This window comes from Camelus ferus, chromosome 2 (genome assembly GCF_009834535.1).
Source record: "Camelus ferus isolate YT-003-E chromosome 2, BCGSAC_Cfer_1.0, whole genome shotgun sequence".
NCBI classification, from domain to species: Eukaryota; Metazoa; Chordata; class Mammalia; order Artiodactyla; family Camelidae; genus Camelus; species Camelus ferus.
The window spans coordinates 37719705-37746458 of record NC_045697.1 but is presented as its reverse complement, the minus strand read 5'-3'; the positions used below and the strand labels follow the sequence as shown (position 1 = coordinate 37746458).

General features: G+C 41.9%; 1 protein-coding gene across 2 annotated transcripts in view; it reads left to right on the top strand.

Annotated features, from left to right (window-relative positions):
* The first annotated feature begins 255 nt into the window (after positions 1 to 255).
* The window catches only part of KDR (kinase insert domain receptor), a 43565-nt gene continuing 17066 nt past the window's right edge, over positions 256 to 26754 (top strand). The window contains exons 1-19 of one of the 2 annotated variants that reach the window (XM_014552957.2): positions 256 to 636; positions 4277 to 4370; positions 6283 to 6479; positions 9385 to 9515; positions 9819 to 9987; positions 10562 to 10701; positions 11307 to 11484; positions 12906 to 13020; positions 13110 to 13273; positions 15111 to 15267; positions 16396 to 16519; positions 17041 to 17149; positions 17971 to 18312; positions 20341 to 20487; positions 21188 to 21319; positions 23627 to 23733; positions 24163 to 24298; positions 24659 to 24763; positions 26115 to 26228. In XM_014552957.2, the coding sequence (XP_014408443.1) occupies positions 570 to 636; positions 4277 to 4370; positions 6283 to 6479; positions 9385 to 9515; positions 9819 to 9987; positions 10562 to 10701; positions 11307 to 11484; positions 12906 to 13020; positions 13110 to 13273; positions 15111 to 15267; positions 16396 to 16519; positions 17041 to 17149; positions 17971 to 18312; positions 20341 to 20487; positions 21188 to 21319; positions 23627 to 23733; positions 24163 to 24298; positions 24659 to 24763; positions 26115 to 26228 (2728 nt within the window). In that variant the 5' untranslated portion in view covers positions 256 to 569. The remainder of the gene's footprint in view (positions 637 to 4276; positions 4371 to 6282; positions 6480 to 9384; positions 9516 to 9818; positions 9988 to 10561; positions 10702 to 11306; positions 11485 to 12905; positions 13021 to 13109; positions 13274 to 15110; positions 15268 to 16395; positions 16520 to 17040; positions 17150 to 17970; positions 18313 to 20340; positions 20488 to 21187; positions 21320 to 23626; positions 23734 to 24162; positions 24299 to 24658; positions 24764 to 26114; positions 26229 to 26754) is intronic. The other variant, XM_006177337.3, reaches the window with a different exon arrangement.

Here is a 26754-nt window from a genome sequence, read left to right as displayed (position 1 = left end):
GATCAGAACCCCTTACGGGCTACATTTTATTTCCGCCAGCAATGGGGTTGGTGCCCCGGGGACGTTCTCCCTCGGGCGACTCCGGGCCAGACGCAGTCCAGGGCAAAGCAGGGAGATTAGGAGATATAGTGGGTGTGGGAAGCACCGGATCCAGGCACCGTACCCGGCTGAGGGGCGGAGCCGACTGCGAAGGGAAGCCCCGCCCCAGCCCCGACCAGCATAGCCCCGCCCCCGCGCTCTAGAGTTTCGGCCCTGGCTCCCACCCTGCACTGAGTCCCGGGACCCCGGGAGAGCTGGAGGTGTATGGTTGTGTTTCTTCTGCCCGCGCGGGGCATCACTTGCGCGCTGCAGAAGACAGGGAGCTGCTCCTCAGCCAGGCTATCCTCTCCTTCCGGCACCCGCAGACCCCCCCTGCAGCCGCGGCCGGAGCCGGGGCACCCTTGCCCTGCGCTCCCCGGAGTCCTGCGCTGCGGCGCGGGTTCCACCTCCGCGCCTTTTCCGCGGAGCAAGACCAGGGAGAGAGAACCGGGGCCCGAGTTCTGGGCACAGCGCTTGGCGCGAGGTGCGGGATGGAGAGCAAGGCGCTACTGGCCCTCGCTGTGTGGCTCTGCGTGGAGACCCAGGCTGCCTCTGTGGGTAAGGAGCCCACTCTCTAGAAGGAAGGAGGAGAGGTCGGGTGCAGGCGGAGAGATGGGGATGCGGAGAGGACCTGGAGGCCGGCTCTAACTCGCAGTTAGAGCTGGAGAGGTGAAAGTGACTTGACACTGTGTTCTTTCATTTACCGAAGAGGAAGCTGAGGCTCAGTGACTGACCCAGGATTACCCAGCGAGTTGGTGGTCTTGTGAGCCCAGTTCCATTTCCACGACTCTAGTCTCGGACAGAATCCTGGGCGGGAGCGCGTCTACAGAGCCGATACACCGCTGGGCTCTCGGGAGGCGGGGATGGGAAGAGTCCCGGAGCTGGCAGGCAGGAGATGCCCCCGCAGGCGGGAACAGGCGGTGATAAAATTGTCCGGCTGCGCGCACCATCCTAGCCCGGTCTCGTGAAAGGAAGCCCTGCAGGAGCCGCGCGACCCAGGTCTTCCCCATGGCACCGTGCGCCTCGCTCTGCCTCTGTAGGAATCGAACGAGGACCCAGGTCTACTGTTCCCTTTAGGTTCGAACTCACACACACACCCACTGTATAAGGTGGGGTCCAGGAGGGAAGGAAACTTTTTCTTATTTCTTGGTGCAGGACACCTCTCTCCTTGCAGAGAGAAAGAGAAATTGGGGCTTGGATCCGGGGTTGTGTGACAGCTTCCCAAAATGTCTCCAGGCAGTAGTCACCTTCGTATTTAAAACAGTTTAACATCTTTCAAAGCTCTTTGGTCCTTTTGAGTAAGCGCATGGTCAGAAGTTCACGTTCTGAAAACCTACTCTGAGGGATTTGGTACCTAAGTTTGGCGCCTCTCGCCACTCTCCTTGAGGTCTAAAATTTCAGTCTCTTTCAAGATCAGGAACACACACGGCCTTGAAGTAAATAAATTCCCTTTCTCTCTCTCCTTCTTTCTCTGTCTCATCTTTCTCACATCTCTTTCTAATCTCTTCTGTAGCCATTGTTTGCTGCTTTCTAGATTTCCACTCTTCAGAGGGTGAGAAATGGGAGGGGGTGAAACAGGCAGAAAAAGTAAAATGGTTCAGGGGAAAATTCCTTGTATCAAAAAAAAAAAAAAAAAAAAGAATCACCTGTCTTAAAAGAAAAAAAAAAAAAGACATGCATATACTGTAACAAGATCATCTGTCTATAGTTACTGAATTTTCTTAATAATGACTTGTTTCATCCAGGCCAGCTCCACCAGGGACAGTCATCTGTCCCTGACAAGACCTCTCTCTCCTCCTTTATGGGAAGAGAAAGAAGGTCTGGAACATGTGGTTTGTTACTGTATCCCACAAAGACATGAGTTGCTTTTGAGCCTGGGGTGTTTCATAGAGCAGCAGTAGTAACCGAAATCGGGTTGCCCTGAATATAACGATGAGGTTGCCCTTTTGGAGTGTGTGACTTGCTTAATTGGATTGGGCTATAATTGATGCCATCAAATTCTAGAGACAGAGGCACTGTTGTTTTTCCTTCCTGTCTTTGAGCTGGAAGGGTAATAGTGCACAAATGAATTAATTTTGGTTATGGGATTTGAACATAGAAGAGCTTTATTGAGTAGCAGCGTATGTACTTCTTAGAGTTATTTCTTTAGAACTTTCTGAAGAGCAGACCTCGAACTTGCCAATGAAAATGAATGAAGCTTATTGGAGCAAAAAAGAAATTGAGCGTTGGTCTACAGATATGAATTTGAAGTTACCATTATTGATAGCCTTGTTGAATAGTTTTTTGTTGGAGACATGTCTCTAGAATAGTATGGTGTTGTTTTGGCTCCCGATGAATGGAGAACTTTTTTTTTTTGAACATAGGAAAGTGTGTCTAGAGTGTGAGATTATCTGTGGCAGTGATTTATGAGAGATCTTCAGGAATCTCTTGTTTTGGTGGCTATAGCTTATTTAGAGCTTAATTTTTACCATCATTTTTTTTTTTTTCTCACATCACTGTGCCCAGATAATGGGCTCTTTCTCATTTGGGTCATCATGCAAATTAAGTTACTGGTTTTGACATGTTTCTCAGCATAGGATTTCCCAGTCACGTGTGATATCTGTGCTCATCCAAACAAATTGTTTTCATTTTCCTTTACTTAGACAAAGTGGGAATCCATTATTGGAAGACTCTTCTTTTGCTTTTAAACATTTTGCTTTATTTTTGCCTACTTGGGAGGGGGGCAGTTATTTCCTTTATATTGAAAAGTGCTATGTTGACTAACTGAGCATGACCACCCAGACCAATAGCTATCTACGAGTGGCCCGTAGACCCTCTATGACCAAGTCACCTGAAATGCTTGTTAAAATGCAGTTTTGTAGGCCTAGGAATATCCTGACACATGCTAAAGTTTTCAGAACCACTGCCCCGAGCACCTTACTTCCAATGCCAGTTAGTTTCTGAGATTTACTGCTGTAACTTAATTTTCAATTTAAAAAAAATTCGATATTGATCAACAAATCCACAGTTTTGTCAGCACTTGATTTTGCACCTCTGAGTGAGCGTCTGAGAATACGTGTGATCAGTTGCCCCTTTTGCCTGCAGCTGTTCACACTGGGGTCCGTGGATTCAGTGCTCTGGATATTTATACTGGATATTTGCTCATGCTCTGCTTATTCATACTCTTTTGTATTTGCTAGTCCTCTCTTTTATTTGCACAACAGTGTCAATGCCAGCTTAGGCCTGGAGAGTCATGTGTTCTTAGTGGATGTGAGTTAAGGATCCTATGAAGCTCGGTGCTTACCCAGCACCCATCACTTTTTTAGGTGGTATTTTGAAGATCTGGTTATCAGTTAAGACCCAAGGATGGTGGACAGTTTTTCTTTCGCTGATGCTTTTTCAGCACCTGGTAGCTTTTTGCATTTAGTTGACAGAGAACTCAGTTTTCTTGCTGTGGAGTGACCCATGGTGAGGAATCTGCCCCATGGTATATTTAGGTAAAGATACTTTTTTTGTGTATTCCAAGCTTGGTATCAGGACAAGCTCAGCGCCTTGATTAGTAAGTTGAGATTCCCCAATTGTAATTCATTAGCGTTACTCTAATTCTGTTCTCTGAGGGAAAGTATATTAATATGCATTTGGAAAATGTTTCTTTCCTCAATTCCTCTCACCTAATTTCAACGTGCAGTGTTTCAACCTTGGCAGTTCAGTTACCAGAGGAAGGGCACTAGAAAATTGATAAAGGCAGATGAGACGTTCCTGTTCCCCTCAAAGTACATAGATGAACTATATAGAAATGTCTCTAATAGTATTCATTAATCAGCAATTTAGTCGAATGTGTGCATCCTATGTTTTATAAGAAGTGTCAGTGGGTCCTTTCCCAAGGGAGTGAGATCATCAGATGAAGGTTCATTTGGTTTCAATGTCCCATATCCTTTTGTAAGACCTTGAAGTTGGCAATGCAGGAAAACAGGAACTCCACCCTAGCTCCATGAATTGCAGAACTGTTGTGTTGGTTTATGACCATCTGCCCATTCTTCCTGTTATGACACAGTTGGTGAACTTTTACTGGGAATGGTGAAAAGTAAATTCACAAGTTTTACACAATGAATTGCTGAAGAAGCCTTTTAAAGTATGGAGTATGCGTTGTTTATGGAAGGTGTTTCCTATTGGGTCTGACTCAGTGGCAATTACATTCATTTATTTAATTTGTTTCTAGGTTTGCCTAGTCTTTCTCTTGATCCACCCAGGCTCAGCATACAAAAAGACATCCATACAATTATGGCCAATACAACGCTTCAGATTATTTGCAGGTAAGGATTCCTTTTAGATTCAGATTTCCTGTGTTAAATATTTCATTGTTTATTGAAGGAAAATAATTTCCGTATGCAGAATTGTAATAGAGTCATAGTAATTGTTTATAAGTACTGAGGTTTCTAAGAAGCGATGTAATAATTAAAAAATGAAAAAGGTCTTCTCCCCAAAAATTCTATACAATTTTGCTGGCATTTTTTCCCTGCTACCCCCTGCCAACCCACACATGCACACATGCACATACACTAATAACCAGTATAGCACCTGGAGTATAGTATGTAGTACACAATACATGTTGAATAAATAAATGAAATTGAGGATGTACCCTTAGAGTTAAAGAAGTTTGGGGATGTATTGTTTATACTCAGAATGGCTCTTGGACATCTGTTCAGCACTTTTCAAGAACTTTATTTTATGGTAAAATTCTGATCGTAGTAGCAATTTAATATTCAGCCATTAATATTACTGAACGCATGTCCTGCTGCAGGTTGGTGTTCCGGCATGTCTGTCTCTCACTAGCTAGCAAGAAGTCATACTATTGATTTTTGCTAACTGGGGAAATAAGCCTCTTTGACAAGAAGAATTCTGCCTTCCAATTTAACTGTTAACCTTCCAGCCCCTACCTCAGGAAGAAAAGTAGGACCTTAGGGTTTCATGTATGAGTATGCATGACAGACGCAGAGGCTTCTCAGGACCAGTGAGGTTTTGGCAGAGACGGTGGGTGGAGAGTGCTGACGTCCACAAACAGCCCTAGGAAGCTTGTTGCCATTGTTTATGCCTGACAAATGCCAAGTGTTCAACACAGTGACACAGATCTATTTTAGCTTGCCGAGTGTAAAGGATACTCTAGTCCTCTTATCCAGGGTTGGTCACCAATACCCAGCCCTCGGGAAAAAGCACAGTAACAGGTGCTGTTTCCCTAGCTTTGCTATTTCAAGATGTGTTTCTCAGTAGATGTTCCTCTAACCCACCCTTGACAACAAAGGTTATTTAAAATCACCCAAGATTCCATACTCCCTTTACATCCCAAAAAAGCTATGGAGTATGTTAAAAGTGACTTCATTAATGTAGCTGCAACCTCATGGACATTTCAAGTTCTTTAAAGAAGGGTCCATGATGTTACATTTTTCTTGATGTTGACTCTCTTCCTTGGGGTTTTGTAGAGAAATGCTGTAATAAAAGTAATCTAGGTTTTGACGTTGTCCTCCAAAGTTTCTATGAGTCTCTTAGATAGTTGAGTCCCCTTCGTTCCTCACTTCACCTCTTACTCTCCGGATTACCCACTTTTATCAGGCTTTTCTGGCTTCCTTGCCATTCCCCTCATGGTCCAGATAGGCACCCACACCAGGGTCTTGACATCTGCTGTTCCCTCTGCCTGAAATTCTGTTCCCCCCAATATTCATACGGCCTAGTGCATCAAGCCTCCAGAACTCTTCACTCTTTTCTTTGCATCTTCTAAATTTTCTCCATAGTACTTATTGCCACCTTGTACACATTTTACTTACTTTTGAAAAATTTCAGCTTTATTGAAATGTACTTATTTTTTTTTTTACTGCTTGTCTCCTCCAACTTGACTGAGGTTCCATGAAGACATTGGCTTTTGTCTGATTTGTTCACTGCTGTATGCCATTTTTAACAACATTTGGCACACAGCCCATGCTTAATAAATATTTATTGGATGAATGAATGAGTTAATGAGTAGAAAACTCGAGAATCCCTATAAGTGATTTCTGAAGCCGAGCCTCTGACTTTTTGTCATTCATCCATATAACCTGTCATTGTTAGTAGAAGGCTGTGTTTCTGTCTGTTGAGGCGTTTATGTAAGTTTGAGAACCAAATCTTCTGTTTTCTTGGAAACAGCCTCCTAGTGAGGCATTTCACATGAATATTTGCTTGGAATTAATTTTTCAGGGGAGAAAGGGACTTGGACTGGCTCTGGCCCAACAATCAGAGCGGCTCTGAGAAAAGAGTGGAGGTGACCGAGTGCAGTGAGGGCATCTTCTGTAAGATGCTCACAATTCCAAAAGTGGTCGGAAATGATACTGGAGCCTACAAATGCTTCTACCGGGACACTGACATGGCTTCTGTTGTCTACGTGTACGTTCAAGGTAAGTGGTTAGATGGAATTCACTTCCCCAGTTGATTTACCGGTTACAAAACACAATGGGTGCAAAGAAGAATCGAGGACAACAAAGTCTCGCTCTGAGGGCTCTCTGCCAACAGGAATAAACAAAATTCTTCTCTCCCAAGGCTTCCTCGGAGAATAAGACTCATTGATTTGTTCTGGAGCGTGGGCCCCATTACTTCTCTTTTGCCCAACTCGTTGGGTTCTGATCTTTGTTTCTAAGGGAAATCTGTGTTCACAATTGGCTATGGGGATTTATAAGAAGCCTTCTGATGTTTGAGGGAAGAAAAAAACAAACCCGAAATCCTTGAAAAGGAAGATTCAGGGGTGAATTATGGAGAGGTTTCTGTGGAGAGATAGGTTATCTACTGCAGAGTTGGAGATTTCCCCAAGAATGCACAGGGATTCAGCCAAGGGCTCTGGAGTTTTTTGTACATAGGAACCTTTCTTCCCCCAACGTATACGTCATAAAAAACAATTTCCATACACTTGTGCAAATGAAGACCTTGCCTCAAACGGCCTTTCAGGGACAGTGTTTCTTTCCTTTGCTGGTGTGGTCTGAGATCTTGGATGATATGCCAAATCTTTCTAGAATTTGCAATTTGAGATTGACACCGTGGAGGCCAACTTAACATCTGTGTAGGGTAAAATACATGTCACATATATTTAGTATTTATAATCTGAATTAGTCTTTCTTCTGTGTTACAAAATCTTACATTAACTTAGTTTTCCTGGAAAAACTTGACTTAACTCATGAGATACCAATCATATAATTTTGATGAGTGTAGGTGTTGCTTAGCATTTCACTTAGATATACTCAATATTTTCTTTTCAGTAAGGATAAACTTTTTAGACATTTTATTTATACCTTTCTATACCTCTTTACATCCCAGAGGATTTGAAGCAGGTGAAGATGGCTTAGACTTTTTTTCCAGAAGCATCTTGTGCAGAACAGGAATTTCATCAGCTTTGGAAAACACACTCGCTTGTCTCCATTTACATTCCAATGTGCAGTATGGTTAGTGCAATGGAAAGGTGGAGGCCACATCAAGATAACGTATGTCACTCCCGGATTGCACAGTATTTGAGATTTATTTCTACCCAGGGTGAGCACAATCCAAGATAGAATTCTGTGGCGTCCTCCTCCCTTCTGCAGAATTTGAGAGACATGGCTTAGATCTTGGAGAATTTCTGGCTCCTTTTGATCTGACAGTCTTGGGAGATCAGGCTTTCTCAGAAGATTGCAAGGATTTCCTGCTTTTAGGCTGTCTGGAAATACTACAAGATGAACCTCTCCCATAATATCTCGTTATTTCCTTCTCCCCAAGTCAGGAAACCTGGAGACATGTGAAAATTCATTTCGTGAGTTGCAGTAAATATTTTATTTTGAGAGGATGGGTGGTTGTTTGGGTTTCTTTTGTTTATTTCCTTTTTTTTTAGGATACCGAAATAGAACTGATTGACTGAATAGCTTTAGTTTGACGTCAAGGGGTTAATTTAGCTTCCCAAGGCTTGCTCTCTAAGCAAGTTCTGTAATATTTCACAGCATGTGGATAAAAAGATAGGTAATATTAAGAAGTAGCGATCTCCAGCACTGTTTATTTGTACACTGCCTGTCTTTGGGTATACCATCAAATTCTGCTTCCTGTCTAAGCCTAATGTTCTAGGAGGTGAGCTGTCTAAGATTTTGGTGGTGAAGTTTAACAATGGAAAAGAAAACACTGAAGTATTCCCTATGGACAGTCCTTTAATATCCCCTCTGGTCTCCACCTTACTTCCTGCATCTTCTGACCCCCATTCCCTCCAGCAATGGATGGAGCCAGGAAGTGGGTCTTGGCCTCGTAAGATAATGGCTATGGCATGTGGTGGGCTGGATTGGCTGCCTTTCTGTGCTTTCCAGCTGGGAAGGAAATCAAACTTCTGCTGTTGCAGGGAATTAGCTGCTTTTCTCCCCTTTGGTTTAATTAACTCTTTCTTCACTTGGACCAGCCATCCTGAAGCACTCTGAAAATGCTTGGTCAGGGGAGTTGGGGATGGCAGTAAGGACAATTGTCTCTCTGGGATTTCAAGCATGACTTCACACCAACTCTATCTCTGGGGAAAGGAGTCAGCAGCCTATTAACATCATATGAACAGTGTTTGAATGAATCTCTCTCTCATTTTTTTTTCTCAGTCTTTGCCATGGTGGCTTTTCAAGTTTTTGTCATTGAAGGTATTGATGACTGCTGACTCTTAAATACATAACTATTAAACATGAGTTTATGAAGAACCTTAAATCTAGTCTTCACAATCTTAAAGTACACAAAGCTTTCTCTTGAATAATTGAATTAAAAGTTGTTAGTTATTTCTTTATTTTAAAGATTCTTTGGGGACCATTAATCTGTTTTTGTGATGTTTACATTATTTGCCTAAAGAGAGAGAGCAGGAATTTCTTTAACATCAATAAAACTCAGTAGGTAAACTATACAGATTTAACTTTACATTTACTCCAGTATTTATATATAGTGTATACAAAAATGTATGTGAAAATGAAGATGTATGCACCTTCATTTTGAAAAAAACTAATGATTAATCTGCCTAAGTGTGGAACCTACAAAATATAATCTGCTTGTTGATAACCCTTGCAAAAGAAGCCAGTCTCATTCTAGGGACTTTCTTCCAGATTTTTTACACACACATACACACACACACACACACACACACACACACACACACACACACACCCCTCTGTAGCATCCTTGGAGCCAGATATCTACCAGCAGACCTACCTGTGGATTCCTTTCCCTGGTATGAAATATCATTCCCCATGAGGCACTTCTCTGTTAGAGTTACGAACCTGAAAGATGACCAGTAATGCCATTAACTAGCAGAATTACATTTTCTTCTAGATTACAGATCTCCATTTATTGCTTCTGTTAGCGACCAACATGGAGTTGTGTATATCACTGAGAACAAAAACAAAACTGTGGTGATTCCTTGTCTGGGGACCATTTCAAACCTCAATGTGTCACTTTGTGCAGTAAGTTAAATCGTCTTTCATCATCTCTTACGTTTTCTTAATTTTAAGCTAATATTAAGATGGGTAGCCTGTTTATAACCTTATGTATATATTATTATAATACATATTATAGTACATACGTTATATATTATATTATATAATATTAAGTCAGCAATGTGTTGTAAAGATCCTTTAGGAAGGGTCAAAATGACAATAAATAAAACCAACTTGCCTTTTAAAAAATTACATGAATTCTTTAGTGTTCATGGTTTTTGCCTTTGGATAACACTTGATTGAATATTTGATATTTCCTTTTCTACCCAGAGGTATCCAGAAAAGAGGTTTGTTCCTGATGGTAACAGAATTTCCTGGGACAGCAAGAAAGGCTTCACTATTCCTAGCTACATGATCAGTTATGCTGGCATGGTGTTCTGTGAAGCAAAAATTAATGATGAAAGTTACCAGTCTATTATGTACATAGTTGTGGTTGTAGGTAAGAGGACAGTTCCTTTCCATATCATTAATATCAGACAGTAAAGCTTGGCTTACTGTATTAAGATCCTGGAGGACAAGGGATATTGAAAAATATATTAATTCACGGTTTGGTGTTAGGCAATTCATTACATCTGCTCTTCTCTACCCAAGAAACCTATGTGCAATAGAGTTTTTCCTCCTTTCTTACCAAAACCAAGGATGAAAAAGAGTACTATTATGGGATCATATTTTATGGAAAATTTAATGTTCAGAGCATTGCTTGGCATCAATTTTAATTACACCTATTTTATGAGAAGTTCAGTGACTTCCTAAAGCTGGCCCCATTGATTATCGGCCACTCAGATTTTACAGCTTTTCTGTTCACTGGGCTACAACATTTTTGAGATCCCTTCAGGGCTGCGTTGTAAATCTCTGTAGGCCAGTTTCCTGGGAGTTACCAAGGACTGTGGAGGCCCTCAGGGAAAAATGATGTGACACATTTTGAAGCTGCATCATTTCTGAAAAAAAATGTGTGCCAAGTTATAGATTTGCTTTCCCTCTTACTTTCTGTTTTTCCAATTTACTTGCTCCAGGGTACAGGATTTATGATGTGGTTCTGAGCCCCCCTCATGGAGTTGAGCTGTCTGTTGGAGAAAAGCTTGTCTTAAATTGTACAGCAAGAACTGAGCTGAATGTGGGAATTGACTTCAACTGGGAATACCCTTCTTTGAAGGTAACACTAACAGTTCAAAGCCAGATCTCTAAACACTTTGATAATAAGCTCCAACAAAGTTTGCTTGAGACAAATAGGGACCTCTCTGGCCAGATGAAATGTAAGGGCCTTAACTCACAGTAACACGTACACGCACACACACACACTTTAAGACCATTGCAGAACACACCCATGCAAAAAAAGCTGCAAAGCCAAGAACTCTGTCCAGGCCGTGAAGATTAGTTTCCTTTAGGTGATTACATCTTTCCAGGTTGCATTATTTCTCTGTTTTCCAAAGTCCTCGATCTCTTTTCCATTTAAGGGAATTTTTCTTTAAGAGGTGACGTGAAACTCACTTCTTAAACATTGGGCACACTTCCTTGTGTTTCTGTAGTTCATTTTTATCTCATTCCCATTATGTGAGGCTCTAAAATTCCTGGTTCACTTGGTTGCATTTATTTCATCTGAAACCAACTATATTTGCTGTATGCATGATGTTAAGATTTCTGAAGTCCCCTTCATTAGTGTTCAAAAGAGTTCACCAAGGGCCAAGACTTTTGTGGGTATCTAGAAGCTATTGGGTCATGTTATGCTGGACTTTGGAAGTTCAGTAAACTCTTTTTCAGCATCAGCACAAGAAACTTGTAAACCGGGACCTAAAAACCCAGTCTGGGAGTGAGATGAAGAAGTTTTTGAGCACCTTGACAATTGATGGTGTAACCCGGAGTGACCAGGGGTGGTACACCTGTGCAGCTTCCAGTGGCCTCATGACCAAGAAGAACAGCACATTCATCACGGTCCACGGTGAGCTGAGATTTCGTTTGGAATTACCCTGTACCTTGAAAAGTGAGATAATTTAAATACATTTAGGTCAGCTAGCAATTCCTATTTTGCTCATTCAGAAGGTGTTTTTGAGCTCTTGCTAGGAAGGCCGCATGACCTAGAGGTCAAGAGCATAGCTTGGGTTCAAATCCCAAGTTTAATTGATGAGCTGAGCTGATAGAGTAAGTGCTCACTACATATCACTTACTGTCACTGCTATGATTATTATTACTATAATAAGCTGAGGGTTATTAACTAAGATAGTTTTTACATTTTTATTGAATTGCAAGGCAGAGAGACTTCCTTGAATAAGCCTGAGCTTTGCAATTGGGAAAACCTGTATTTAATTACTTTCTGTGGGGCTTGGAGGAAATAATTTAATTTCTCATTGGTTCTCACTGACATAAATGTCTCAGTTTAGATGATAATTTGTATGGCACCCAACTTATAGGCCCTGGTAAGGATTTGGATTTTATAATATGGGAATGCACAGGGAAGTTCTGAGCAGAGAGACATGCTCTGGCTTATGTTTTCATGGAATTACTCTGTGTGTGTTTTTTTGAAATGTGCAATACTTTAGGGGAGTAAGGGCAGAAGTAGAGACCAGCTAGAAGACTAATTGCACTCATCTAGGTGAGAGATGGTAGGCGGCTTGGACAAGGGTGGTAGAGGTGGAGGAGGTGAGAAGTGATCTGATTCCAGATATATTTTTAAAGATAGAACCAATAGGATCTGCCAATTGATTCCCTGACTGTGGAATGTAAGAGAAAAAGAATGGAAGATGACCTTTGAGTTTCTAGCATGAGCAACTGAATGAATGGTAGTTTTGTTAACTGACATAAGGAAGGTAAGGTGGAGAGGAAGATTTGGGGACACAGGGTTAGGTGGCTTCATTTGGAGATGCCCATTAAACATTCAGATAGAGATTTTAATATGTTAACCTGAAACCCAGAGTAGTCAGGGCAGGAGATGTGAATTTAGAGGAATGTACTTGATACTTTAAGCCTGAGATGAAACGAAGGTGTAGATGAAGAGAAGAGGTCTGAGGACTGAGTCCTGGGGCACGTGGGGCGTACATTTAGGGTGTCAGGGGAGCAGAGGGGAAGGAGCACCCGAGGACCCCCAGGGGACTTAGAGAAAGTTTCACAGAGGAGCAAATGCTTGAAAGCAATCGGTAGACCTGCGGACTGGACTGGGGGAGAAGAAAGAGCTAACGCGAAGACCAGAGGTGAGGGAGAAGCTGAAGTGTGACCTATAGAAATGTGGTTTGGGGGCTCTCTGAGCTGCAGCGACTTGGACCCCCCAAAAGTCTTTGACTGCTCACTTGAAACGAAAAACTAAACCCAATGACTATTTAAAAGAGTTTGATATTTATGAGAAAAAATATTTTAATTCTCTTCCAGAAAAGCCTTTTGTTGCTTTTGTAAGTGGCATGGAATCTTTGGTGGAAGCCACAGTGGGAGACCGTGTCCGAGTCCCTGTGAAGTACCTTGGTTATCCTCCCCCAGAAATAAAATGGTAACTACTGGAAATACATGTAAAGCAACATTCCCATGAAAACAAATCCTTAGATTGTACTAATTCTTGGGATTTTTTTCCCCCCATAGGTATAAAAATGGAAGACCCATTGAGTCTAATCACACAATTAAAGTAGGGCATGTACTGACTATTATGGAAGTGAGTGAAAAAGACACAGGAAATTACACCGTTATCCTTACCAATCCCATTTCAAAGGAGAAACAGAGCCATGTGGTATCTCTGGTTGTGAATGGTAAGTCCATTCAGTTTTCCTTCTCTGCCCCTAATCTATTATAAAGAGTATGATTATGTCCTCCTGGACAGCCAACCCACCTTTCCTTTGGAGCCTGCTCCTGCACACGCATCATGAGGGCTCCTGTGTACAGAAATGATCCAGAGCAGTGAGGCTGAAATGGAGTGTAGGACAGCGTGCTCTAGGTATGTCTGCTTAAGAGGCCATGTGATTGAACCGTTTGGTGGTCAAATGTGAGACTAAAGGAGATGGTACAGCCAATGGCCAAATGCTGTGAAATAAGAAGGCTGGCAGGGATGGTCATCAAACTCAAGATGCACTAACTTTGCTCCCATCCATGGAATTGGGCACGCAAAAGTGTATGACTCTTCCTGAATTTTGCAGAAGGCTTTGAGTTTGATTTGGGGATTGATGTATCCATGATACACAGACAGATTCCAACTCAGGAGGCTTTTGCAGGCTGACATTGTTGGCTGGTGGGAAATGTTTTAATTTTTTTTTTCAGCAGGAGTCTTGGATCTGACTCTGAAGCTGTAAAGTGGAGATATTAAGTTTTTGATTTAAGAATGATTTGAACTTTATTTTTCCAAACTGAAGAATGTAAATAAGTGTTCTGGGTGGGGGAAAAGGAGCATTATGGTCAGGTAGGTGTGGGAGATGCTAGGCTGATGGATATAGGATATTGTCTTTCTCCAGGGGCAGAGACATAGCATAGAGCACCCCATACATCCATTAATATCCTGCTTCAAACACAGTTGGGGAAATGCTTCTCTGTAGGAATTCTTTGTTTTTCCTACTGGCACGACAGATTAAAACTTTAGGATCTTCTCATGTGACGTTAAGGTGCTTCCCCATAGATCTTGCCAAGCTCTGTATGTCTGCTGAGCTTGGTTTCACTTCTTTGCTAGGACATCAGCCTCGGGAGTATTTTAAAGATAACAGGTTCCAGAAATGTCATGTAGAAGCCACTTGGGTGTAGGAGGTTGAGGGGGTGGAGAGAAGCTGGGGAGCTGATAAGTAGGGTTAGGAGAAGGAAATGAACAAGAAATAATGATGTGAAAATGGACAGTGAATAACTCCATTTCATTCATCCAGGAAGTCACTAAACATTTGATTCCCCCTAATATTGACCCTGCTCCCTAAAACAAACATTAAAAAGAAGTCAAGTTTTGAAAGTATAATCTGAGGCTTTAGGTTGATCATGATGGGAAAATGGTTTCACATTAATGACTTTGGAGCCAAAAAAAGAAAGAAAGAAGGAAAGGAGAGGAGGAGAGAAGACAAGGAACGGAAGGGAGGGAGGGAGGAAGGAAGGAAGGGGAAGAAGGAGGGGGAGACGGAGAAGGAGGTGTGGTGAGTGACCTTGGGCAAGTCATTTCACTTTTTTGTTTCATTTTTCTCATGTGTAAAGTGGAGGATAATAATTGTGGTTTTGAGGGTTAAATGAATTAACTGATGTAAAACACTTAGAACAATGGCCAGCACCTAATACATGCATTTTATTATTCACAATTATTTCCTTTCTGGAGCCTTGCCCGATCTTGTGAAATTGGGAGGACAAGGAGAGCTGTCCCTATAGTGTAGATGAGAAAATGTGTGCAGGGTGGTGACACTTGCACAAAGTCACTCAGCTTATTCATTTATTATTATTATCATCATGAGGCTCACTCTGAGGATCACTCAGAGTGTCCTGTTTCCAAATCTACATGTTCTTTGAAAAATCAGATGGGGGCAGAATCCTGGGCTTGGAAAAACACAGGCTTTGGTTGCTGAAAACTTCTACTTTCCATTCTTCAAAGCTGATTGACAACTCAAAAGCTGTCTTTCTCATCTCCAGTCCCACCCCAGATTGGTGAGAAGTCTCTGATCTCTCCTGTGGACTCTTACCAGTATGGCACCTCCCAAACACTGACGTGCACGGTCTATGCCGTTCCTCCCCCAAGTCACATCCGGTGGTACTGGCAGCTGGAGACAGAGTGCACCTACAAGCCCACGTGAGTAGGGCTACACCCTCTTTTTGCTGCACTTTTGCATTTTTTCTATTTATTTGTTCATTTTGTTTTTTAGATTCCACATATGAGTGATATCATACAGTATTTGTCTTTCTCTGTCTGACTTACTTCATTTAGCATAATGCCCTTCAGATCCATCCATGTTGTTGCAAATGGCAGAATTTCATTCTTTTTTATGGCTGAGTAGTATTCCATTGTGCCTGTGTATATATGTGTATACACCATATCTTCTTTATTCAGTCATCTGTTGATGGACATAGCCAGGCTATCATATGACTCCATTCTAAGTCAAGAAGGCTCTCTCAAAGAAGGGTATTCCTCAGGTGGCACTCTTAGTCTCCTTCCATCTTCTCTGTGGCTACATTTATAGGAGATGTCATTCCTTGAGGTATCCTGCTTTGAGCTTAGCTAGCTCTCTCTTTAGGTTAGCCCCAATTGTACCCCTCTCGAAGTGCAGTTTCTTTGCTCACTTTGTTAATTGCCAGTCTTTGGTCTTTCTCCTTGTACCAATCAACCAGTGAATACCACGATCTCCTTATCTGTGAGAAGGTCCATCTCAGAGGAAGTGCTGAAGGATGCGAGGGAGCGATAGACCTCGGAGCCTCAGGCCCGGCTTATCACGTCCTAACACAAGTCCAGACATCCTTAGGAAAAACAACAACAACAAGTCACCCACCACCACCCTAGGCAGCTCACTTCCTGTTGTTGTTTTTGGGATGACCCCTTCTGGTTGCTTCCTCAGATGCTGACCATTTCCCACACAAAGGCCACAGTCCCAGGGAGATCGCTTTAAGAAGCCCAATGGCTTCTCAGTTTCCTTGCCTGCCTTTGAACTAAATTAACTTGAATTGTCTTGTCGATCCAATTTATGAATGGAGGTTTGTTCCCAAAATAGCTGCTTCCCTCCCGTATCCTGAATGAATCTACCTAGAACCTTTTCCTTCACTGCCCAGGCCTATTTTTAATTGGCGCCAAGTCTTGTAGCGGGGTAGGGTGCACTGAACAGTTATTTCCAAGAACAAAATACCAAAGTCTGGCTCTTTCTTTGCTATTGAGGTGAATTTTAAGAAAAATTAAGTCACGATATCATCTGTTATCTCTTTCTTATAGCCAAGCTGCCTTAATGACAAACCCATATAGTTGTAAAGAATGGAGAAACGTGGAGGACGTCCAGAGCGGAAATAAAATTGAAGTCAACAAAAATCAATTTGCCTTAATTGAAGGAAAGAACAAAGTGAGTTGGCAGTTCTTTAATTTGAAAATCTGTCTCTCTTTCACGGAAGGTTGGAGTGAAAGTAGGGTAAAACAACATGTGAGGAGCATTGGAGACTGATCAGCAAATAAACTGGGCGATAAAATGTTAGCATATTAAGTCAGTTTGAAAAGACCACTGACTTTTAGAAGCACCATTGGCTTATTAACGCCTTATCAGAGCTAGGGAAGATATATCTGCCATTAGCCCTGTACATCTATTGTAAGGTAATTCTGAGTTTACAAACATACACATGAGAAAATGAGTGTAATGTTGTATTAAAACACATGCTTTATTTCCTGGTTTCCAAAGCTCATTTTGTATGATGTGTGAGCTGCTGCAGCGTAATTACAATGGCACGGATTTGAGCGCGGTCAGTGCCGGAGTAGGAGTCGGGTAGGCAGGCCACGGCGGTTGTGGGGACGCTGAATTTTAGTCTGAATGCGTGTGCATAAACACAGCCTCCATTGTTTATGGCCTGGGATTTGTTTTTTTTTTCACAGACTGTGAGTACCCTTGTTATCCAGGCAGCCAATGTGTCTGCTTTGTACAAATGTGAAGCGGTGAACAAAGCTGGGAGAGGAGAGAGGGTTATCTCCTTCCACGTGACCAGTAAGTCCGGCTCTCCCTGGGGGTGGGCTGTCTGATACTCTGTCGTCCTGGCCATTCCCATGAGCGGCACGACTTTAGGAAGGGGACTTGGATGGATAATCGATGCTTTTGTTCATGAATTAGAACTCCTCAGCTCAACGTGAAGTCAGTCCATCTGACTGCCCAGGAGAGAGAATATGGTTTCACATCTGCTTCTGAACCTCAAGTCCCATGTCACATTTTTGTCTCCATCATCAGAGGCTAGCACAGTGCTTGGCTTATTGAGGTTCAGCCAATATTTATGTGCTTGCTGCTGGACACTTGACGAGTGAGTGTCTTGGAAGCAGTTGTAATGACATTGGAGCAGTGCCCTCCCAAGTCTGCCGATTTTCTCTGTTCATCTTTCATTTCGTGGCTAAGCTTTAGCTGACCGGACAGGATAAAATATTGCAGTCTAGGCTAATTCACTGTAATAAATATAGCTTTCCTCTCAGTGAGTGTTAGGTATTCATGAAGAATTAATTTTTGATATTCCATGTTATAATTATCTGCTTTGAATTTTGTTGGATTTCAATAAAATCTTATAAACCATGTTTCGAGCTCAAAGTGAAGATTTGATAAATATCTGAGGAATTAATTTACATTTCCAAATAATATAGTTTCATCAAATAGTACATTTTGAAACCTAACTGTCCAGTTGGCTGTCTTCTTATATTACATTGTCTGGGATTGCTGGAGCTTCACTTCTCGTGGGGCTTTATCACAGGCTGAAGGCAACAAGAAAATAATAGCATGCTGCCCAAGTTAAGTCACTAGCTTCTAACAGGGGGTTTACCTTTCAGGGGGTCCTGAAATCACCTTGCAACCCAGCACTCAGCCAACTGAGCAGGAGAGCGTGTCTCTGCAGTGCTCCGCGGACAGAACTATGTTTGAGAACCTCACGTGGTACAAGCTTGGCCCCCAGGCTCTACCAGTCCGCACAGGAGAGTTGCCCACACCTATTTGCAAAAACTTGGATGTTCTTTGGAAAATGAACGCCACCATGTTCTCTAATAGCACCAATGACATTTTGATCGTGGAGCTCCAGAATGCATCCTTGCAAGATCAGGGAGACTACGTCTGCTTTGCTCAGGACAGGAAGACCAAGAAAAGACATTGTGTCGCCAGGCAGCTCACAGTCCTAGGTAAGGAGGTAACTCTGGACCACCCGGAGATGGTTGGAAATCCTTAAAGGTAGTGTTCAGGGGGCTGTGTGAAGATTGTCTGCTAGGAGCTTATGAAGTAGACTCGTGAACACTTATCTTACTCACTGAAAGTCCTCGAGGCACGAGGAGGCTCATCATGATGAAGTGATGTATTAAAAAGAAAACAACACGGTTCTTTCCAACCCTGATGGTGGGGTAACTCACTATTTTCTGCAAGGGATTACCCTGAACCAGGTCAAGTTCTGCCCTATTCTTGGGCATCCATTTATTTAAAGAGACACATATTTGTGGAATGCCCACCATGAGCTAGGAGGGTGCCGGAACTTCACAGTGGGGAGTAGGTGGGGAGGGTGAGAACACAGACCACCACCAGCCTGTCGCAGTACCGTGTGGTCTCTGTGTTCTTGAGGACAGGGGTTGTTTTCTGTTTTACTTCTTGGTTGGCTCCAGACACAGTGGTACAGATTAGGTGCATGATAAGACATCTGCTGCCAGAAGAGTGTGGTGATGGTGTTGCTTACCACCTCTGAGAGCCCCTGGGAGGGGTGCCACCCTCATTGCCTGTACCTCTGCCGTACAGCTCAGGGTCAATGAGATGATCATTTTAATCAGCAGAGAGCTTTGTAAATTCCACATGAAGCCACCCTCTACACCTCATCTAACCTTGCTCCTTGCACAAAATCTGTGCAGCCATGGCTCTGTCTCTGAGAAAATTAGGCAAATTTGGGGAGTTTCTCTTTTTGCCATCTCCTTCTAATTTTTCCTCTCCTTTGTTTTCTTACCCAGTTTCTGGGATGCTTATGTTCTGGTTTTTCACTGTGAAGAAAGGGAACTGCCCAGATAAAGTAATTTATACTTAAGTTTTAGCGGAATAATATCTTCAGAGGCTTTGGCATATTTTAAGAGGTATCTTCCGACAGCCACTAGGATGGATTTTGCTAGAGTTAAGACTCAGGTGGCAGAAGAAGAGATGTTTTGGGGTGAAGTCATCCCAGAGCTCTTCAGATCACACCACATATATATGACCATGGTTTTTCTGTTCACCTTGGTGACTGGTCTGGTTTCAACTTAATGAAAAAATTCCAACAGAGATGTGAAAGAGGCTGCGGGCTTGCCATGCCCAGGAAATAGTGCTCACGATGAGCTAGTTTGCTTTCGTAAGGACTCTCAAGTTGTTTTCCAAAAATTATTCTTAGAAATAAACTAGAGTCCATTTGCTTAAACCCCAGTGTAGTTCACTGTCGAGGTATTCTCATTTTGCTAAATGTTGACGTGGATTTCTTCTGCAAGATTCCTTTTGATGTTTGGACAAGATATTTCTACAGCACTTTGATGATTTGTAGGAAAGGGGTAAATCTAAAGCTGTCCTGTATATTTAAACAAGGACCCATGGGCTTTGTTTTCTTTAAATCTTTGACTTTCCTTCAAGTGTCGTTTTATTTAGAGGAAATAGTACTGGACTAGTCTTTTCGGCTCATGTAAATCTATTATGAGTTCATCTGTTTACTTAGAGGGACTTGGACAAGTTGTTTAACCCTCCTTCATCTGCAAAATCAGGCTAATGCTGCCTACCATAGGACTGATGGTGAGCAATGGAAATAGTATGAGTTTTTTTTTTAAGTACCAAATAAATATAAAGCCTTTTTTTGTTGAATTACATTGAGGTTTTGCACATTCTGAGAGAAACATGGCAGAATTTTTGGGTGTCATTGGCTAGGATTTATTTATTTATTTCATGGGCAGGAAGCCCATATGACAACTTTTATTTTGTGGTGTGATTACCAGCTCAGGTCACTAGTATGAACATTCAAAGAAAGGCAGTGATCTGTCTGAACTGACTTGTTCCACTTAACTTTAGTGACCAGGTTGATCACAGTGACCAACCTCTGCATATTTTCAGCTTAGTAAATCAACAGTTTAGTAAATGGTTTAATAGTTTACTGACACTAAAAGCACTTCAAAAGTTATAGCTAAATGTTCTATGATTTTTTTGGTGCCTGTGCACAGAGCGCATGGCACCCACAATCACAGGAAACCTGGAGAATCAGACAACAAGTATTGGTGAGACCATTGAAGTGTCCTGCACAGCGTTTGGGAATCCCCCTCCACAGATTACGTGGTTTAAAGATAACGAGACACTTGTGGAAGACTCAGGTGAATTGAGCATGTCTGTCTCTCTTTAGTTGCAGAATTTTCCTGGAAATGTTGTCTAATATCCATATTATTTCTTTTAAAAATTATTTATTTTTATTGAGGTATAGTTAATGTACAATATTATTTAAGTTTCAGGTGTATGACATAGTGATTCACAATTTTTAAAGATTATATTCCATTTGTAATTATTGTAAAATATTAGCTATAGTTCCTGTGCTGTACAATACATCCTTGTGGCTTATTTATTTTATACATAGTACTTTGTACCTCTTAATCCCCTACCCCTGTCTTGTCCCTCCCTCTCCCCTCCCCACATTGGTCACCACTAGTCTGTTCTCTGTATCTGTGAGTCGGTTTCTTTTTTGTTATTTTCACTAGTCTGTTGTACTTTTTAGATTCCACATATAAGTTATATTATACAGTATAAAAGCCATATTATTTCTTAATTTGTTTTAGGTAGGGAAAAAAAGCCATCGTAGTGTCCGTGGTCTGGTTCACTTGGTGGGAATCCAAATATTCAGAGCCTTGTTGAATTCTCATGGAAGCCAGGGGTGCTAAGTCAGCAGCTGATCCTCTGTGACTCTTTGGATTTAGATAATAGCCCAAGATAAAGGACATCATTTATATTTTTAAAGTTTTTCCCTGCAAAACTCCACCAGACCACCTCGTAATAAAAACCATCATTATCCTCCTCGCTTAGGCATCGTGCTCAAAGATGGGAACCGGAACCTAACTATCCGCCGGGTGAGGAAGGAGGATGAAGGCCTCTACACCTGCCAGGCGTGCAGTGTTCTTGGGTGTGCACAAGTGGAGGCATTTTTCATAGTGGAAGGTCAGTGGGAATTCACGGGCACATAAAGTGGTTTTAAAAAAGTTCGCATGTATGTTACGTACACTCGTATACGCTGGGCAGGACCATAGCCAAATGGGCAGGTTTTAATATTCTTTGTAAATTTCCTAGTTTAAGTATATATTATTTTAACCAGAAAGCATGATTAATGTTATTTTAATTCTGCTTGCATCACATTTCTATCCCTGCAGTTCTCAATGTGGAAAAATTCTCAGCCAGGCAGGTGGAATGCCCTCCTTTCAGTGATTCGTTCTCCATTTGAACGGCTCAATTAACTTGTTGTGGAAATTATGCCTCTATATCTATTAGGTAGAATTACTGCCTAGTCATGAAAATCAGTGCTATCCAGAGAGTCACAAGGGTTCATAGTTTTTGTTGGACTAAAGATAATTTAAGATTCATTTGTGAACAATAGACCATTGCTTCTCTGAAAATGAAAAATTTGAGGTTCTTATCTAAATGTGTATGCAAGAATGATGTGAGAGTCCTGACATATTCTCAGATGGGAAAGGTAATTTGTGACAGAATATTTTATCTTCAAAAGTATATTCCTATGTCTTTTTTTAAACTAACCTACCAGAGGCACAATGAAAACAGTATTGTGTGGGTGAAGGAATGGTATGCAGGGAGGGGAGTGAGAGGGGCGGTGATGGATGGAGGAACTGATGGATTTCTATGAACTCATCCTAATTTGTCTCTCAAAGTCTAGATTTCAGTCCCTTTAATCTGTCAAATCTATGTTGCCAAGTACTGCATCTCGATACCTTGACTTCTTTTCAAGTTCCATTTCATCAGCTGCACTTGCAAATAAAGATTTCAAATGCATGAAGTAAATAAAGATTTCAAGTGACATGGTGGTTTTGTCACTTTCAAAGTGCTTCATGCTTTAGAGCAAATCCGGAGGGAGACTTCCAGCTCCCCGCTGTGCCCTGCCTCAGCTCCGTTAGCTGTCTGCAGCTGGTGACCGAGGCTTAACTAGGTAACCTTGGCACCGACGTTTTATTTACTTCTCACCAGAAGAGAATACTAAGAAAGTAAAAGGTAAATATTTAATGATGCTGCTAGGTTCAAAAATGTTAATATGGGAATATTAATGCACCAGCTTATATAGACAGTCGAATCTTTGAACTTTTTTACTATGCACAAACGGACTTTTAAATCTCTATGTATAAATAGAGAATTACTTCAGTTATACCCCCAAGAAACGAAATCTACTTCCAAGCAAACTTGGTGCTCGTCTCTCAACTGTTCACTCTTATTTTGCTAACTAATTACTTGTCTTCCTGCCTTCTTGAGGCCGCCTGGGCCACTCTCACAGCTTGTGGCCCCGGTTTGATTCACACCGCCCTCATCCGATGGGAGGCCTTAAGTGGCCATTGCTTCTTTATCACTGCTCTGCTAATCACTCTTAGTTGAAAGCCTCCTCTGGACTTAATTTTTCCCACTTAGAGCTGTCCTCTGGGGTCCTGAGCATCTGCAGCTTTCCCTGCTGACCTCTAGCTTTTTCTCTTCTCTTTCCTTTCTTGAGTGGTTTTAAACTCATATTGCCAGGGCACGTGGGATGTACTCACGTCAGCTCTCTTTCCTCCCCGAGGTTCCTGCCACATGAGGACAGTGCAGTGTAATGTTATCTGGTGTTGGACAGACCTTGTTTAACTCTTGACCATTCCACCAACTTGCTGTGTGCCCTTGATGAAGTAGCTTAACCTCTCTGAGCTTGCTTCTCCACCTGAAAAATGAGGGTTGTTGAGAAAACAAAGTGATGTATTTAAATGTGACATATTTGAAGTAATGAGCACCTAGTGAGTGCCTGGTCACCCATTGCTTTCTGGCCAAAGTACTACATTTATTTCCCTACTTGTTGTCTTAATCCTTCCCTCAAACTCCATACAAATCAAAACATAGACTGTCAGTGTAAAATCAGACATTTATTTACCCCAAATAGAGTACTTTCTTTCTTCTTTATAGAACGTGATCTGTTTTCTTTCTGTCAAAGTGTGCTCTTCTCCCAAACACCTTCTGTTTGTCCTTTTGAGACATTAATATTTCTCTCCTTAATTACTTTAGAATTATATATTGTTGGAAGTTTTCATGAGCAATGTCTTGCAAACCTTTAATTATCCATTAAGAATACTGTAAACTCCATCCAAGTTAGAGGTGTGTGACTGACTGTCTAGGATTTTCCCCACTTGGTAACATTGAGATCTTGCATTAGTGTTGAACTTTGTCATTCTGTATCAAAGGGTATAAATTTCCATTGTTGACGCTCATTCAATTGTGTCTTCCCAGGTGCCCAGGAAAAGACAAACTTGGAAGTCATTATTCTAGTGGGCACTGCAGTGCTTGCCATGTTCTTCTGGCTACTTCTTGTCATCATTCTACGGACCGTTAAGCGGGTAACAAAATAGTTTCCCTTCTGTCCCATGCACGTTGGCTTTCATGATTAATGAAAGCTGACTAGGGTTCTTTGGGTTGGTTCTTCCCATTGTTGTTGGCTCAATAGGCACAATTTTATTTCTATACAATAACATTCTTGCCCACTTTCTTTTGCTTGGACCACTGGGCTTTAATTGATAGAAGCAACTAGAGAAGAAATGGGCTTGGACTGTCTAGTGTAATTAAGATTTAAGAATTTAATTCTGAGCTCATTTAGGGGTTGAGGGGACACTGGAAGCAGGATTATAATAGGACTACTCTCAGACTCCATGAGCCATTTAGAAAATGAGACATTAAGAATGGGGCTTCTATAAACAACAATAACAAGCACACAAAAACAACAGCCAAACAAGAGGCTGTGTGTGACTGGAAGGAGTAATGCTTTCCAGGCCAATGGAGGCGAACTGAAGACGGGCTACTTGTCCATCGTCATGGATCCAGATGAACTCCCGTTGGACGAACACTGTGAACGCCTCCCTTATGATGCCAGCAAATGGGAATTCCCCAGAGACCGGCTGAAACTAGGTGTGTTTTCAAGGAATATTAATTTGATACTGGGTTTACCAGGCCATCTCTTCTACTTTTAGGATGGTGACAAATCTAGTCTATTTAAATGTCAGATTCCGATTCAGAAATATTCATTCCATCTCTTGATTTTGAGTGATTATCCATTTAGTCACTTAGAAGTAGGAGCCCTGTATAATCACCCATTTTGGAGAGTGAAGAGGGAGGTATTAAATCATTCAGCCGGGACAAGGGTGTCAGCTGGACCGTCCATGTTAAACTGGGATGTATGTCACTCTGTCAAGCTGGAATCTCTGCCTGTCACCTTGGTGGTGAAATAGTCCAAGTCTGTTTTGTTGTTCCTGTCTTTGTTGACTCTAGGTAAGCCTCTCGGCCGTGGTGCCTTTGGCCAAGTGATTGAAGCAGATGCCTTTGGAATTGACAAGACAGCAACTTGCAAGACAGTGGCCGTCAAAATGTTGAAAGGTAAAAACAAATTTATATGGTGATATATCCTTCTATCTGTTTCACCCCATCTCTAAACATAATGAAAGGTTTGTGTCAGTGGCTCTGTGGCTAGGTGGGCCCACTAGCCAAGCATGCAGCCACACTGTATGTTGCTGTTGTGCAAACTGGATAAAAAATTCCTCTTTTATAGCCTCATGCCAGGGTCCACAGCCTGGCAAGCAAAGTTGAGAATGGATTTCAGCTCCTCTACTGCCCCACCTTGCCTGGGATCCCTTGTGCAAGACACAGATTGTACAACTGTATTTAGTGGCCTGGCTATAGGAAAAAAAAAATACCTTGGTTTCATCAAAATTGTTTCTTAGCATACTATGGTACATTAGTAGGATAATTATAGACCATCAGGAAACAGAAAAATAAATTTGATATAATAAGTAAAAATAGTAGCACACACACACACAAAAACCAGCATGTTCCCTAGAATTGGAACATGTAAAAGAGGGTCACATATAAAAGATAATATGCAAACTAAGAATGGTTGTGCTGGGGAAAAAAAAGATTATGGGTGACATTTTGAAATTAAAAGTTGCATAAACAACTGTTAAACCTAACAGTAATGGGATTCTGGTCTTGCCATTTTAATCTGGGGAGGTGATGCGTATAAAGCTCTTGGCTAGAATTGTGACGTGCTTTCATTGGTGGACACAGTGCTACTGACCCTTTGCCAGGAGTCATGTGCCTTTTGAAGCCATCTCTCTCCTTTTGCTTCCTCTCCCTTGTGGCTGAGGGGGGTATGTAATTTTGAGGTGGCTCATCAAAACCTGGGGTGTGGACCATGTCTGTGAATTAGAAGGAAGTGTACCACTCTGTGCAGGATCAAACTCACACTCAGCCTCATCAGCCTCATGTGCCATCTGGCTTTGCCAGCTGGCCCTTGTTAAGTTTCCTGCTCAGCCTAGATTGGTGGGAACTTCAGCAGAGCCCCTAACATGTGAGGGAATATAATACATGCTTATGAGGAAGCACTGAAATAATCAGGAGCTAAGAAGCACAGTCAACCTGGTATGAGAAAATCCGGTTTTGTAAAAGAAAATCTGGGCATGATTTCATCTGCAGATGTGTTCTCCACTTTGTAAAAGACCTCACGATGGCTTGCTTCAAGTAGCAGACATTCTGGGGGCACTTAGAGTAAGAATCTGATTTAGAATTAGAAAGTATAATTTATATTTGCGTTTTAATGTACCTAGTCTGTAAACTGGGTTACAGTGGTATTACCCCTGGAGGGGAAGTTGCAGAGATGCATGCAGTGGGGCATTATCCTGCTAAGGTCAAGCCCACATGTGTGATTTCCCTCTTTGTTCTGTATTTGTAGAAGGAGCAACACACAGCGAACATCGAGCCCTCATGTCAGAACTCAAGATCCTCATTCATATTGGTCACCACCTCAATGTGGTCAATCTTCTCGGTGCCTGTACTAAGCCAGGGGGTGAGTGTCTGTGGATGGTTCTGGTTGCCTGGTTTTGGCGTCTACTTCTCTGTTAGTATTTGAGGGAAACCACCCAACTCCCATGGCCTTCATTCCCTTCCCTTAGGATACTTTGGCAGATTCCTGGATATAAGCATATTTCATGGAGGTTTAAGGGGTGCTGTAAATTATTCTAGAACTTCCTGTGAATTAAAAAAAATGCTACATCACTATAATACAGTTGTCTACTTTTGGAATAGGTGTTCAGATGAGAAAAGAGAACTTCCCCTTAAAGTTGAAAGCAAAAGACTTGAAGAGTAGTTCACTCTAAAATGGAGTCATCTTAGGGGATTGTGTTGAAAAGCAAGTGGGTGGATTTTCTTCTGAAATGTTGGTTAATCTTGTTGTGGAATCACCTTTTGGAAAAAGAAAAGCTACAACAGAAGGGAATTGCAACCAGCTGATTTCTCTGATCCTATTTCCAGGGAAAGGTTGTAGCCTCTTCTATGATTATTTTCTGGCTCATTGATGTATTAAGCACTTGATG